Source organism: Rhea americana, unplaced genomic scaffold (assembly GCF_003343005.1).
Source record: "Rhea americana isolate MKP2758 unplaced genomic scaffold, rheAme1 scaffold_49, whole genome shotgun sequence".
In the NCBI taxonomy this organism is placed as follows: Eukaryota; Metazoa; Chordata; class Aves; order Rheiformes; family Rheidae; genus Rhea; species Rhea americana.
The window spans coordinates 786,187-800,414 of NW_028186634.1; the positions used below are offsets into that span (position 1 = coordinate 786,187).

The following is a 14,228-nucleotide window of genomic DNA, read 5'->3' on the forward strand; positions in this document are numbered from 1 at the left end:
GCAGCCCCGGGCCCCGCCGCGGGCGCGTGTCCTGGAGAGCAAGCTTGAGCTCCGGTAACGGGGCGCCGCTCCTCCTGAGCCCTTACCTGAGGGCAGAGAGGGGCTGAGAGCCTGTATGCCGGTGTCTGCCTTCCCTTTGCCCACACACATGCTTCTGCTAGCCTCACTCGGTAATAATCCCTAATCTTGGAAGAATAAACGTARATAAGGAGTTCAGCGTTAAGGCAGGGATGCTGTCTCTCAGTTCCTCAGACTCTAGTTGTCTTTCTACGTCTTAGCTTGCCTGTTGTTGAGGTTTTAGAAAATTTACTGTATCTTACAAATAAAAGTGAGGTCTYGTGACTAGCCTTCTAAAAAGTATTATGTGCCTGTTAAATGCTAACACCTGAAAGCTGCCTGCTGTTAGTAGGATATATCAGGCACCCACCAGGTCTGCTTGTCGAGSTTGAGTCCTAAAATTGCATCCACCTGTTAACTGGGTGGAGGAAAGCAGCCCGACCCTCTTGCTATTTTTGTAGGTATTGAGTTTTTTGCTGAATGTGCCCTTTTAAGATACACCTGGTGCTGCATCTTTGAGGGGAGGGTGGGGGGAGAGGGAAGGAGGAACACAGGTGAGATGGAGGGCCACGTGATGGCTGTAAGAAGGAAACTTGCCCTCACTGGGGGGCAGAAGATTTTGGGGAGCAAATGCTGGCAGGTTAACCTGTGACATGTCCCTGATAAGCTTGTTCCTTTCTAGGAGCAGATGCGTAAGATGCGTACCTCTTCTTCATTATTATTTTTTTGTTGTTTAATATTTTTCTGTGTGTATTTGAAGGGTGCAAACAGCTATGGACAACTTGGTCTTGGTCATAAAGAGGATATGCTAGCACCTCAGTCTCTGAAAGATGTTTCCTGCAAATATCAAGGCTTTAAAAGCATTACTGGAGGAGGAGGACACTCTGCGCTTATCACTGGTAAAAACAAAAACAAAAAAAAACCCAACAGGACCCCCCCCCCAAAAAAAAAAAAAGACAAAAAAGCTCATAGCACTTTTAGGGAGTGTATGACTTCTAAATGCATTTTTTTTCTGGCTATATCTCTCTGTTGATTTTGTGCTGCCACCTATCTGTGGCTTCTGTTCATGAGCAAGTACCAGTTTGTCGCAAAACAGGTCCTTCCCCACCTGTTAACTGAATATTTTGAGGAAATTCATCTGTTTTATTTACCTTCTGTCATTATTTTATGGCTATGTGAGAACTGTTTCTTAACCTGATTCAAAACACATTTTTTTTCATACAATACTACTATTTTCCTGTACTGAGGGGGAAAGGAGAGTCAAGCAGGAAGTTACTCGGTTCTGTGAAGTTTTAAGATAAGGAGCAGAAAATAATATCTGGTGTTTGAATGGTTCTGCTGTATATCATAGTTAATTATGGTGAAGAAGGGATATGGAGAGAGATGTGAATGGGATGAGAAACTTCATCATGGATCTCGCTGAGAGGTGCCTGTCTTACAGTATGAGTTGTTTCTCCTGATGATCCAGCTCTCCTTAGCTCTGCTTACTCAGGATGGAGATGTATTTCTGATGCATCAGAAATAAGTGTTTTCTTTCTTTTTGCTTGACTGCAGTACCTACAGTGATAATCACAGTCCTTATTTGTCATAGGATCTCATGGCATATACCTTTTTAATCTGTTGTGAACTTGAACTTTTTTATTTTATTTTATTTTTAGATGCTGGAGAGCTCTTTGTATGTGGCCGTAACAAAGAAGGACAGTTGGGACTGAATCACTCGGAGGATGTACTGTGTTTTACTTTGTGCACTGCCCTGTCTGGCTTYTGTGTTACGCAAATTGCTTGTGGTTGGGACTTTACAATCATATTAGTAGGTAAATATGCCTCCCTAATACCTGGAGAAGTACTATGATGTAGAGAAACAGTTGAAGGCTCTGTATTGTTAGTGCTTGTGCTGTGCATAGATGCTCGTAGGTTTTAAGATACACACATTGCAGATTGAATTATTCAGTGTTTCTTGTATCCAAGTGAACTTCAGACCTTTAGTGAATATGGCTTGTAAGACCAGAAGCCTGTGAGCTCAGGAGCTTTGGAAGCGGAGACATTAGGGTGTTTTTGAGCTATTTGGCTGTGATATTTTGCCTGTTCTTTTGCTGGAATTAACATTGTGTTTTGCTTGCGCTCACAWATATACTGTTGTGCTCCAAGCTGAACGAGCTCTAATATTTCATTTTTGCAGGAACTGGCCTGGTTCTCTCCTGTGGGTCTAACTCTTTTGGACAATTAGGAGTTCCTCAAATTTCAGGTCCTTGCTTGATTCCACTAAAGATTGAGGTAAAGTTAGTGGATATGTTTTGCTGCTTGAAGGTTTTTGCTGTAGCTTGTTGGAGATTCATGTTAAAGGCTACCTTGTAAAACAAAACAAGCCAACAAAAATGCTCTTCCCTTTCATCCTAGGGAAGTTCTTGGTAGAGTTCAACAAAACTAGCTATGCCAGTTCTTTTGATTTATTGCTTTTGTACTTTGTGTGCAGCAGTTCTGTTTTTAGATAGGTGCTGTTCTTCAAGTATATTTATAACTGTAGGAGTTTTTTCCCTAAAATAAGGACTGTAATATTATTTCCTGATTTTTTTAAGAACAGTTAGAAAAAGCAAGGCTGATCATCTCCAGAGTAACAGTAGTGTAAGAAATTGGGAATCTGTGGGAAAATTAGACCTGTGAAAATAAAGTTCAGTTATATCACCTTTGAAATTAAAATGATTTTTCCTGTGGCATGTAAAGGAACTGAAAGTTCATTTGTTCATTCCTTACCTAACCTATTGTATTTATCAAACAGTATCAATTTCCAACGAAATAGGTTGAAAAAATTAGATACTGCTTTCTCTATTGCCTAGTACACTCACCTACTGCAAATGCTAAAGGCTGGGCTCTGATAGTGTCTTAATATTGCTCCTCTAAGTCATATGGAAGTCTTTGGCTGATATTTGTAGATGAGGCACTGTTGAGTGCGAGCAGGGAGCTCAGAATATAGCTGCAAATTAATTGCTTTAAAGTGTTATGAGAAGTAGGTATTGAGACTTCTATAACATCAAAAAGTTTTTCCTGTTATTGGCTATAAGCCTAGCAGTGTAAATAAATTGCTCACAGGAATGCAAAAACAGGAACAGCAATAACTGCAAAGCTGGAAGGGTTCTCAGGTGATAAATTTAGCCCTGTAGCTCTTGCCAGGCACCACTCTGTTGCTCTTTTGAATTTTTTGATCATCTGGTGATGTAGAGAGGAAGGACAGGTAGTAGTCTGTTACTGAATGGGTTTTATATTACCTGATGTTTGTACAGTCTTGAGGTTTCCTGGRGACATTGTTCCAAAATGGTGGCTTGGAAAGGGTGGTAATAGCAGTGCTGATTTGAAKCTGTCCCCTCCCTGACCACCTGACCTGTTCATTCATCTGAATGTTTTTTCTTCTGGTTTGTGTCCTGTTGGGCTTGGGCTTGATGCCATTTATTTTACGTAGTGTTAAATCTGTGAGAAGAGTGATAAACTTTCAGAGTACTCAGAAGTGGGGGGAAAAGGCCAGAATTGAGGTACTCTGTGCAAATTTTATTCAGTCATTTCATGCATGTGTGCCTAGGTATGGTCTTCTGTTTTGTGGTCATATTGAGCAGCCTTTAGTATAGGTGATATTACTAGCTGTACTGTCTGTGATCACAGGATTGAGTAAACTGAACAGCCTGAGGGAACTTGCTTCTGCTTGTCACTACTATTTGCTGTGGAGTTTCTGGTGTAATTCTTGAGGAACACTGAGATCAAATTAAGAAATAAACGTGTTTGTGTTGTCAGGATTCTTTTTATTCATGTGAAGATTTTGACCATAGCTTTTCATTCATTGCTGTAGTGTTGTACAATCAGTTTCTTTGTTTGATATTTTTTTTTCCTGAAGACATTCTCAGTAATTTTTATGTTGGCCAGATTTATTTTCTTTATAATACAAAATGTTGATGTGTGCTGTGACATATAGCCTTGAATTGTCAGAACTATTTTCATGGTGTTGTGTTTTTGTGTTTGGTGTATCTTGCTTTGGCAGTGGTGGGGGAAATGGAAAGAACAACTAAAATATTTTTCTTTTATGTGATTAGTCCATGAAAGAGAAGGTAGTGGATATTTCTGCAGGACTGAGGCATGCCCTTGCTGCTACAGGTAAATATGTCATCTTGCTTTATCGTTTTAGTAATAAAAGGATAGTACTTTAATGTTTGGAGTTTTTAATGGTTTAAAAAACAAAATGGGTGAATTGTAGTTTAGTTTTTAATTGTTTTTAAATACTACTGAAAGTCTTGTAAGATTTTGATACAAATTAGCATGATAATAAACAATCTAGAAAGCCTTTCCTGAAATCTCTGGTGAAGAAGCATTCCCAAGATTTCAGAGTGACTGTTGGTTAACAAGTTAATTTTCTGATGGATGGAAAAAGTACTGATTTCTTTCTTCTTTTCCTTTTCTAAAACAAAAATGATTCTTGCCCTGAAATTTTTTTCTTGTAAATCAAATATCTTTTTACTATTCTGAATACATTGTTTTTTTTAATATACAGAAGAATTAATATGTTGTTTTATAGAAGATGTTTCAAAATGGAGCTGTGCATAAAATGTTTTTAATAATCTGTTTGAAGTTGACAGCTGCAAAAATCACAAGAATTAAATTTTCCTTTTATTGGGAAGGAAAAGAACTACTTGGAGTAAAATTTTAGAAGATACTTGTTTAGTTACATACCTTTGGAAATCTGATCCTCTGTGACTCTCTTCCTCTGCTACATGCATGTAGGAGGCTTATAACTTCTAAATATTTCTCTTACTATTTTCACAGACGTCTAGTTTGTTTGTGGAATAATGGTAGAAATCAAAACCTATAGGTTCCAGGTGCTTGAATATGGCTGAATAGGAGAATGGGATCTCTGATGCTTGAATGAATATTGTGAATTAAGCTTCCCTGAACTCTTGTCTGATGGAAAACTTGATTCAGGGCTATGTCAAGTCTCTGTATGCCTCTGAGAGGAAGACAGGTGACTTTACTCCTTCACTGTACTAGACATTATAACCAAATTAGCTTAAAAAGAGAGAAAGGGCAGAGAAAGGTGTTTTTTTTTTTTTTTTTTCTGGCAGCTCAGCTGTGGAACATGCTATTAGTAATAAATAAAAGTTGTGTCCTTCCCTGAAGTACTACAACTATGAGATTTCTGTTACTGAGTCCTCAGTAACTCTCTAGTATAAGACTTAGAAAGCTGAGACAGGCTACTTAGCGTTTTCTTCATTTTGTTACCTGTACAATGAGGCTACAACTGTTTGTTGCCTGAGGACTTTGCCAGGATTCTCCGTGTGTGTATGAAGTATGTTTCTGGCTTAAAGGGCTATGAAAGTATAACTCCAGCTGATGAAAATGAAATGAATGTGCTTTTATAACTAGTTATTGAGGTAAATGATTTTGTTGTAGTTGATGGATTTTAATCTCTTCTGTCTGTGTTTTCTCTGGTAAGAGAGTGGTTTGGTGTTTCAGTGGGGAACTGGCATGGCATCTCGGGCAAAGCGCACAAGCCAAGGAAAAACTCTCCCCCTGTTCTTGACAGCAAAGGAACCCTGTGGGGTAACAGGTAATCAAAGAATCTGATTTTCTGTAAAGGCAATAGTGTAGAGATATTTGGAGTGATGTCTATCATCCTTTCATTAAAAAGTCACTTGGTATTAAAAACATGTAAGCTCATTCTGTGCTTCAGATATTCCAATACAAGTTCATAATCAAAAGGAAAAACAATATTGAGTCTTGCAGTGTCTATGATCCAAAAGTAAAGCTTTTGTTAAAAAAAAAATTGATTATCATCATAATGTTAATATACTTGAATTAATATAGCTTGGGTGATTTATTTGCTACAACTCAGTGTTTTATGTCTATGCATAAAATATCTGCTATATAAATTTTATAAGACTGATTTTTCTCAAGGCCTGGAAGATATAAAGGTGAAGAGAGTTGCTGCGGGTACCTACCATTCAGTGTCACTCACAGGTAGGCCTCAGGTACAGAACTAAAATTCCTTATTTCTGCCTATAAAAACTTCTGTACTTCAGAAACTTTTGTGAATTTTGTTAAAACTGGTAAAACTTGATCTGACTTAGTGCAGTAGTTGAAGTTTAAGAATTAATTCAGAAGAGAAATTTACTAAAAATGTGAACTGTTTTGCATTCCTGTATCTTGTAGACATTTTGTGCTGGATTTTGAGAAATTTTCCTTTTTTTAAGACTTGGATTCATATTTTGAATTCTCAGAATTCTCTGTGGTTATTCATGGGGCCAAGTATGAGTGAGTAATGGTCTGGGCTCTCTGGCTTGATGGTTAGAGACTGTAAAAGGATTTGAACAAGTGTGATTGCATGTATGTCTGCTGTTGCAGAACCTTATGTAGACAAGTCCTTACCTAACTGTACAGAAACATCTTTTTAGGAAACATGTAGTCATCTGGTATTCTGTTGTCATTAAATGGAGCACTGGAGTGTTTGCTTATGTAGCTCTACAGAGAGGTTTAGTTGTATGGGGAGATGCTACAAGATGTGAATTACTGAATTCTGAGATGCGAAGTCTGTATGCCATTAGTAAAGAACAACTGTGAGGACAAACAGAATCTGCCTTAGCTATTTGTCACATTCTGTCTATTTAGATAGCAAACAGATTATTCTTTCATGCTTTTGCTTTTTATTTAAGAGAGCAGTTTATTTGGCAACAGGGAGATCAAACTTACCAGAGCTTTTAATAATGTGGTGCTATTGTTGCCCTTCAGCCTGCATTAGCCTTTAAAGGTACTTGTTTGTTTCAATTTACTGCTATGTGTAGCATTTAATATAAGTGAGCTCTGTTCTGTGGGTTTTTTTTCAGGATTCTTGCACACTGTGATGCAGTTTTCTTTGGCTGTCTCATGAGCCACCTGCTGGTAGAATATGAAACACCTGTAATGAGGCAGATTTTTGATACAACTGCTGAAATGGATTGTGGCGAACATGAATAGCTGTTAGTTTTTTTTTTTTTTTTTTTTTTTTTAAATCCCAACCCAGACAACCCCCTGCCCCGAGTTGCCACTTTATGCGTATTCAAACTGGCCAGAACTCTCCACTTAAGATATACTTAAGATATACCACATGATTATATTTCACACGAAGACACAGGCAGAAGTTTTATTCCACTTAAAGGAATATGCTTCTAAGCGTTAGAGTCTAGGTTTTTTTAAAAGAAACTCAAGAAATGAGATGAGGATTTAGCATGTGACATTTCTGAGGATAAAGTAAACGTCTCCTGGAGAGGAAAAGAAGATGTCAGAAACAGTGTATTGTTGGTTGTGGAAATGTTGTGTTATATATGGCCATAGAAAAGTATATTTTTTTCATTGTTTGAAACAAGCTGTTTTTGTCACCTTTTTTTTCTCTCAAAAATATGTTTTTACTCTATCCTGGGAAAAAAATATTTTAGTTGAGAGTTCTAATGAAATAAGTGTTTGGTTTGTTTTTCCTTGTCATTTCTTTTATCTGAGAAATTTGTGAAGTTCTGCAGATTCCTGTCAAGGATGTATAACTTGATGCTTCGTGGCTTTTTTCTTTCTTCTCCTTGTCTCTAGTTCCATTCCCCTCCCCCCCAAGAAAAAAAAAATTACTGTGCTGGAAGCCTCTTGTCTTTTTATTTTATTTTATTACTGTTACCAAATTGAGGTCATTAGTTCTATTGTAGCCTAATTTGTACTTGTTTTTCCCTGAATGTTTTACTTTGTCATGCTGCTTGTAATGAGTTCAGCGTTGACTTAAGACCTTCTGGAGTATGGGGTATTATGGACACCTGCTCTGAAGAGCTCCATGCTGCAAATGATATGGTTTCCAGTCTTGCTGTGCTCATGGTCATGTACTCCACATGTGCCTGATTTAGTTCTTACCACCTCACACAAGTAGTAGGCAATAAGAGACTAGCTTCAGGAGATCTGACACAACTCGTGCTCTATTATATGCTTCAAGAGGAGTATCTTAAACCTGGAAGCCTAGAACCATGGCTGAATAATCTTACGTTGAAAGGATTGAATTGATGATATGTACCATCTACAGAAGGACTCCTTGAAACATCTTCTTACTGTCTATTGGTCGTTAGACTGAGCAACTCAGACTGATACTGGAGAGCCACCTGAAACAAAGTGGGTGTTCCATTTAATATAATTTGCTTCCTCTGGGAAGCATGCTGGAGCAGGCACTTGTGCACGTTCTTATGGCAGCAATGAGGTGGATGAAAACAAACAATTGCGTACAAAAGTGTCTCAGTAGTGGTCTAGTATGTTTTTTTTTTTTTTTTGATGAGTGTTCCCTGCTTCAGTTCATTTTTAACTATGTGTGATCTTTCTTTGGGAAGTGACTGAGCAAGAGGGGGCAGGGAGCATTAGAAACTGTCCCTGCTTTTACAGAGTTACTGAACTTGCTCAAGCTGAAGAGTCCAGGAGAGTCACAGGCAAAGCTGGAAACTTGTAGCTTCTGTAGAGAGACTGGGAGACTGCAGTGCAGCCAGGCAGGCTTAGAAGAGACAGAACATATCAGGTACTGGAGGGAAGTTGCATTATTTGATGCAATTTGGAAAGTTATTGAAGGGACTGAAACTAAGCCTTGAGCTAGAGGTAAAAACTGACCTGCAGGGACAGAGTGGAGGGAGAGTTTTTATTTTTATGCTATGTTATCCATATGCGTTAAACTGATGAGAAGCTTTTTGAGAAGTTTATTTGTTTTAGTTAGTTTTCTAACAAAACTTAACTTTTGCTTTGAAAGCCTTTCAGTCATCTTTGAGAAGCTTACAGCAGAACTGAAGTCTAGGCAGTTCAACCTCAAAGCTCAGGGAACCAATGCAGCCCTCAGAAAACAGACACTAAGGCCCTTGCAGATGCTTCTGATGTTCTAGGAACAATGTGTGTGCATATGATAAAGAGATAGTATGAAAAACAAACGTAGTGAAAAAACAAGTTGAATTAAACAGTGTTCGTTCTTCAGCATGTCGTGCTGTGTTGAGACAGAACATGTATCTGCTAGTGGAAAATGACATATATAGAACATCAATTTTACTTTTGTATCTGTTGTAGATGAAGGATGCCTGTATGTCTGGGGTAGCAACAAACATGGGCAGCTAGTGAGCAAAGAGATCTTTCTTCTTGAGCCCAAGAAAATAGAGACTCATTTTTTTTCACATGAAAAGATTGGAGCCGTTTGGAGTGGATGGGCACACTTGGTGGCACAAACAGGTAAGTTACCTAAGAAGCAGTCAGATCTGGCACCTGTGCAGTAACTTATCTTTATTACAGGCAAAGTGACTTTTAATTTTATTTTTTTTTCTCACTGCTATTAGTTAGATAATTTTGCAGTTTCACTTGAACTGAGGTGGTTTTTTGAAAACGATGAGGGCAGACATCGTTTGGTTTCTGTCCCTCAAGTATTACTGTGCTTATATGTCACGCATGTCCACAAATACAGTAGCACATGCATGCACACACCAGATSGATGCATTCTCTCTGCATCATGAGGTTACTAGTTTTCCAGAACATCTGAGAACTTCTAAAGATCATACTGTTTGAGCTATGAATACCTCTTAGGAGAGAAGAGACTTTGGAAGACTTCTGTCAGAGAATAGAGAGATAGGAAAATGTGTCTGCAACTTCCAAGATATATAACTGTATTTCACAGGAAGACAACTTTTATCCAGGTACAGGTATTACAGAAGGGGGAAGATAATCCTAATGTGAGTCTTTGTAGTAAACGCATGGAAGCATAGGTATGAACTGTTTGTTACCAGATTACCTGAGTCTTAGGTGAGATTTTAAAAATGGACATAGCCCATTTCCCTCTGCTGCTGCCACCTACTTTGTGAAGACATGAGTAGGTGAAACAAATTGTATGGCTTTGCGCAGATGCATTAGCCTTTCTGTACTTCAAGAGTGAGCCTAGCTTTCAGTGCTGTTCATTTGCTCTTCTTTAATAAAGTGTTTAAAGACAAGCAAAATTGTGCACTCAGAAGGAAGTCAAATAAACTAAACTAACTTGTGTTKTTTGTGTGTGTATGCTTGTATGTTTGATTACAGAATAAAATGTTGAGAAAAGATAGGCAAAAAGAGGCATCATTAGACTTGAAAGTGCATCCTCTCAAAATGAACTGAAATAAAATTAGTATGGAAGCTGTGCAACTTTGCCTTCTTGGGAACCTTTCTACTGAGAATAGTGTGAGAGCTTGTCACRTGTAGAGGGTTGTAGGGTTAGATCYTTTTCTGGGAAGAGATAAAAGGAACATTGTATGGTAATGGTGTTCATATGTGTCAGTAAAACTCGTGTTGATCTAGTGAAGGTAATTTGAGTACATTTGTATTGTTGCTGTGCTTGGTAACATGAAGGCAGGAGGAAAAATTAGATAGAGAAAAAGGTAAGATATTTAAAACTATTTTGCTGTGTTTGCCTGTGAACAGTCTGTGCAATGTGCTGCTACTGTTGTGTGCTGCGTGACGAGCTAGTTAAGTAAGACAAACAAGAGGATGAAGTTCTTCTGTAGAACGAACAGAACAGCCTGCGTTATTAGCTGGAGCAGTGTTGCACATGGCATCACTCTTCCCTTGTGCATAGTGTCGGGCTGAGGGAAGGAAGAGCAGATGGAAACATTTTTCCTAGAATCATGTTGTGATTGGAAGAGCTTGTTTATTTGTGCTGATACAATATGTTGTAAAGATAAAACTACAAAAGGAACCTCAAATCTGTTTATTGGGATCTATAATTATGACATTGGTTCAAGGAGAGCTTAGCCTTTACAATGCAGGTATTTTGATTTAAGTGGGAGTTCTTGCGTGCTCGAAGATCAGCATGTGCTTCAGTATTTTATTAAGCTGGTGCTATAAATCCTGCAGCATTCACACAGTAATACCCTTGCTCTGTGAGAAAACTATCTGTTATAATTATGGTATATTTTGAACTCTTGGTGCTAGAATTCAGAGGGATATGGTGCATGATYGGAAAAACAAATTGATTAAGCATTCCATTTCAGAGCATTCATTGTTTGGCATCAAAGTATATGAGAGATGTCATGTAAAAAAACCCTGCCTGACTCTATCTTCTTAGCTATTTAAAAGCTGTATTTGAACTCTGATTTTTTTTTTTTTTTTGAAGGATGTTGTCCTGAGAATTGAAAAGTGCTTATGTCATTCTTACGGTAGAGAAAAGGTGTTAAGATAACCTGATTTTTAAAGAAAGGTTACTGTCAACATGATTTGCTGTACTTCACTGTATCTTAATAATGAATATTCTTTAAGTCAAACTTCCCCAAAGTGTTAGAAATTTTAATGTGCAGTTGGTATTTATCCATGGCCATCGCAAGAATAAAATGAATATTTTAGTGTGTAATTTTAAGAGAAAAATGTGTGTTGAGTGACTAACAGGGAAGCTTTTATCAATGTTTGAAATGAATTTAAATAAAGATAGGCTGACTTTGTGTCTGCATGAGAAAACTGGCCAAGTGATGTAATGGCATAAGATATTGCTGAAACTGAATTTTACACATATAGAATTTTAAATCTCTTTGAAAGTCAGTGGACCTGAACCTAAAGCATTCAGAGTAAGATTGTGAATGGCCTTTGGCATCCTGCAGATACCAACTGGAATCTCATGGGATTTTTGAAGGGTTGCTTAACTGCTAGACAGTGTGTGAGCTAAGCACTTTTCTGTTTCTGAAATACCACTCCATGCCTGTACTTGAATTTGCAGTTGTCTAAGTAACTGTGAAAATGTAGCTTTCTTGAAAAGTTTTCTCTGAATGTAGTAGATCTTCCATTATTTTATCTACTTTTAGGAAGTGAGAAATGCAGCTTCATTTTCCTGATGCTTAGGTTACACAAACAGTTCCTGCTTTCTTTGCTCTTTCTTTCCACTAATTATAGAACTAAACTAGAGTGTTCTTTTCTTTGGGTGGGGGGACCAGTGGAAAACGGAAGGAAGTTGGAGTATGATGTTTCTATCTGTTTGCTGTGAAAATTAGGAACATACTTTGAAATAACATTGTGGAGTGTATGAATTTTCTTGTATGAAAGAACAGAAGTTTTTAACCTAATCAATGATCTATCATGATACAAAATTTAAAAGAGAAAATATAGATTACTGTATTTGAAGTCTAGTATTCTGTTACTTGCTGAAGATAGAGGAGTTCTAATAGGCCATTACAAATATTTAGAGTTCTGTTTTAACTTTTTTTTTCTGAACTTTTGTCCTGGTCGAAGTAGTACTAATAAAACATTTGTAACTGCAGATAGCTTGACAGTAAATTAAAACTTCTTGGAAAGAGATAGGAAGAAACTGAATGAATAAAAGCTGAACACTGTGCATTTGTATATTTACAAATTCTACTGTTTCAGAGTGGCGTTTAGATCCTTATCTGCCAGATGAGCAGTACTTGATTGCAGACCAAATGGAACACTAAAAGGTAAATGGGATAGTGATNAAAAAAAAAAAAAAAAAAAAAAAAAAAAAAAAAAAAAAATCATCTGGAGGAATAGTGGATAGTTTCATGGATGCTGTGATTTGATACCGAGTCCAAGGGTGTTACAAACTTAACAAACATATCGGGTTTAACACTTTATCAGGAGCAGGAATGTGACATAGATCTCTTCCTCTATTTTGTTAAGTTTTTCTGTGTGTGAAAACTGGCCTATTTTAGAAGACTTGTTTTTGGTTTTCCTTTATGCTATGGGCAGAATTTTGCRTTGTGACCTAAAGCAAAATACGTGATTCTTCTAATTTCTTGCTTACTCTGTCCTTACAAGTGATTTTAATTGCTCTTGAAGTCAGTGTGATACTCATCTCTCTCTCCATATTTTGTATCGCACCCCATTCAGGAACTGCTGAAAGTCATGTTTCCTGACACTTCTTCAGAGTTTGATCACTTTTTTTTTTTTTTTTTTAATTTGCTATTACTTCTATCATAAGCAGTTCTGAAGCAAGAATCTCATTCTTGAGGAGTGTGAATTGCTTGACTTAAGGAAGTTAACATTTTCATAGGCCATTTTGTTGTTCATCCTCACTCACCCTTGTTCTCTGATTCTCTTCAGCTCTGATTCCTTATTCTTCTTAAGGGTAGAGCTATCTCTTTTGGACTATTCCTGTTTCTGCATTTTTAGATTATCCACTGTATGCAATCTTAGTATTTTTAAAAAAGCCTCCTAAAAACCTTCAAGATAGCTACTTACTTTTCCACTTTGATTCACAGTTCCTACAAAAGTCGTACAGTTAGACTCTTAGAACCCCTTCAAAATAAGTTGTATTATTTTGCTATCAGCARTGGTGCCATTCAATGATAGTTGGCCAAAAAAGATCAAGGTCAAGACCCTTGTTGCATCTGGTTGCTTTTTTTATTGGGTCTCTGGTAAGATACGAACTTGTTAGTGTCTTTGGTTTGTTCATTGTTTTCTGTATTGGCATTTATGTTAAGTGACATTCCCAGACATGCCTTTCTATTAGGACAATGCAGCACTGATGTTGCTCTTTATATGAAGGACAGATTAAATGTGTCCTTCTGACCACAGACTCCAAGTGCAAGCATTATTCTCTTCAGGTAACTGCTCTGTGAAGTGCTTTGTTCCTGTTACAGCACACTACACAATGGCACAAGGAGCAACGCTGCAGTATAGATGATGATATTTTGAATAATAATGAGCAGCTCTTTTGCATTGTTCTGCTTGACAATGTCAACTTTAATTTGTGGGCCTTTTCCAATTGATAAAAACTCTTTGAGTGGAACTGCTCAAAGATGAACATCAATCTAAGGATTATTGCTTAGATCATTTAAGTGAGCCAAGTCATGACCTATAATGCTAAAGATGTAAATCCTTTGGGAAAGGATAGAACTGATATGACTTGAGGGCAAACCTAAATAAAGCAGGAGAGAAGTCTTTAATAGACTTAAAGGTGAATCAACTTCAACTGAAAACAAGTTATTTCCTTATCAACTGGGATGCCTAATAGATAAGTTTTCTTAATCTGACCTGTTTTGTTATTTAAGTATTCTCCTGAATACATCACTATTTTTTCATGTGAATTTCGTATGAAATTATGCTTTGGTTGAGCTTCAGATAAAGAATTCTGAGCTCCTTCACCCAGACAGAGTTGCTTTAAGAATGCAGTTAAAATGCTATTTCTGCTTACACAAATC

The 14,228-nt window shown here is 37.3% G+C and overlaps 1 protein-coding gene across 1 annotated transcript in view; it reads left to right on the plus strand.

The window, feature by feature from the left end:
• Window positions 1-14,228, plus strand: part of LOC146588877 (tryptophan 5-hydroxylase 1) — a 162,849-nt gene that overhangs the window by 14,400 nt on the left and 134,221 nt on the right. Inside the window, exons 10-16 of the mRNA XM_085317132.1 lie at window positions 818-956; window positions 1,716-1,871; window positions 2,237-2,331; window positions 4,134-4,194; window positions 5,528-5,641; window positions 5,989-6,051; window positions 9,136-9,294. Of these exons, the coding sequence (XP_085173258.1) occupies window positions 818-956; window positions 1,716-1,871; window positions 2,237-2,331; window positions 4,134-4,194; window positions 5,528-5,641; window positions 5,989-6,051; window positions 9,136-9,294 (787 nt within the window). The remainder of the gene's footprint in view (window positions 1-817; window positions 957-1,715; window positions 1,872-2,236; window positions 2,332-4,133; window positions 4,195-5,527; window positions 5,642-5,988; window positions 6,052-9,135; window positions 9,295-14,228) is intronic.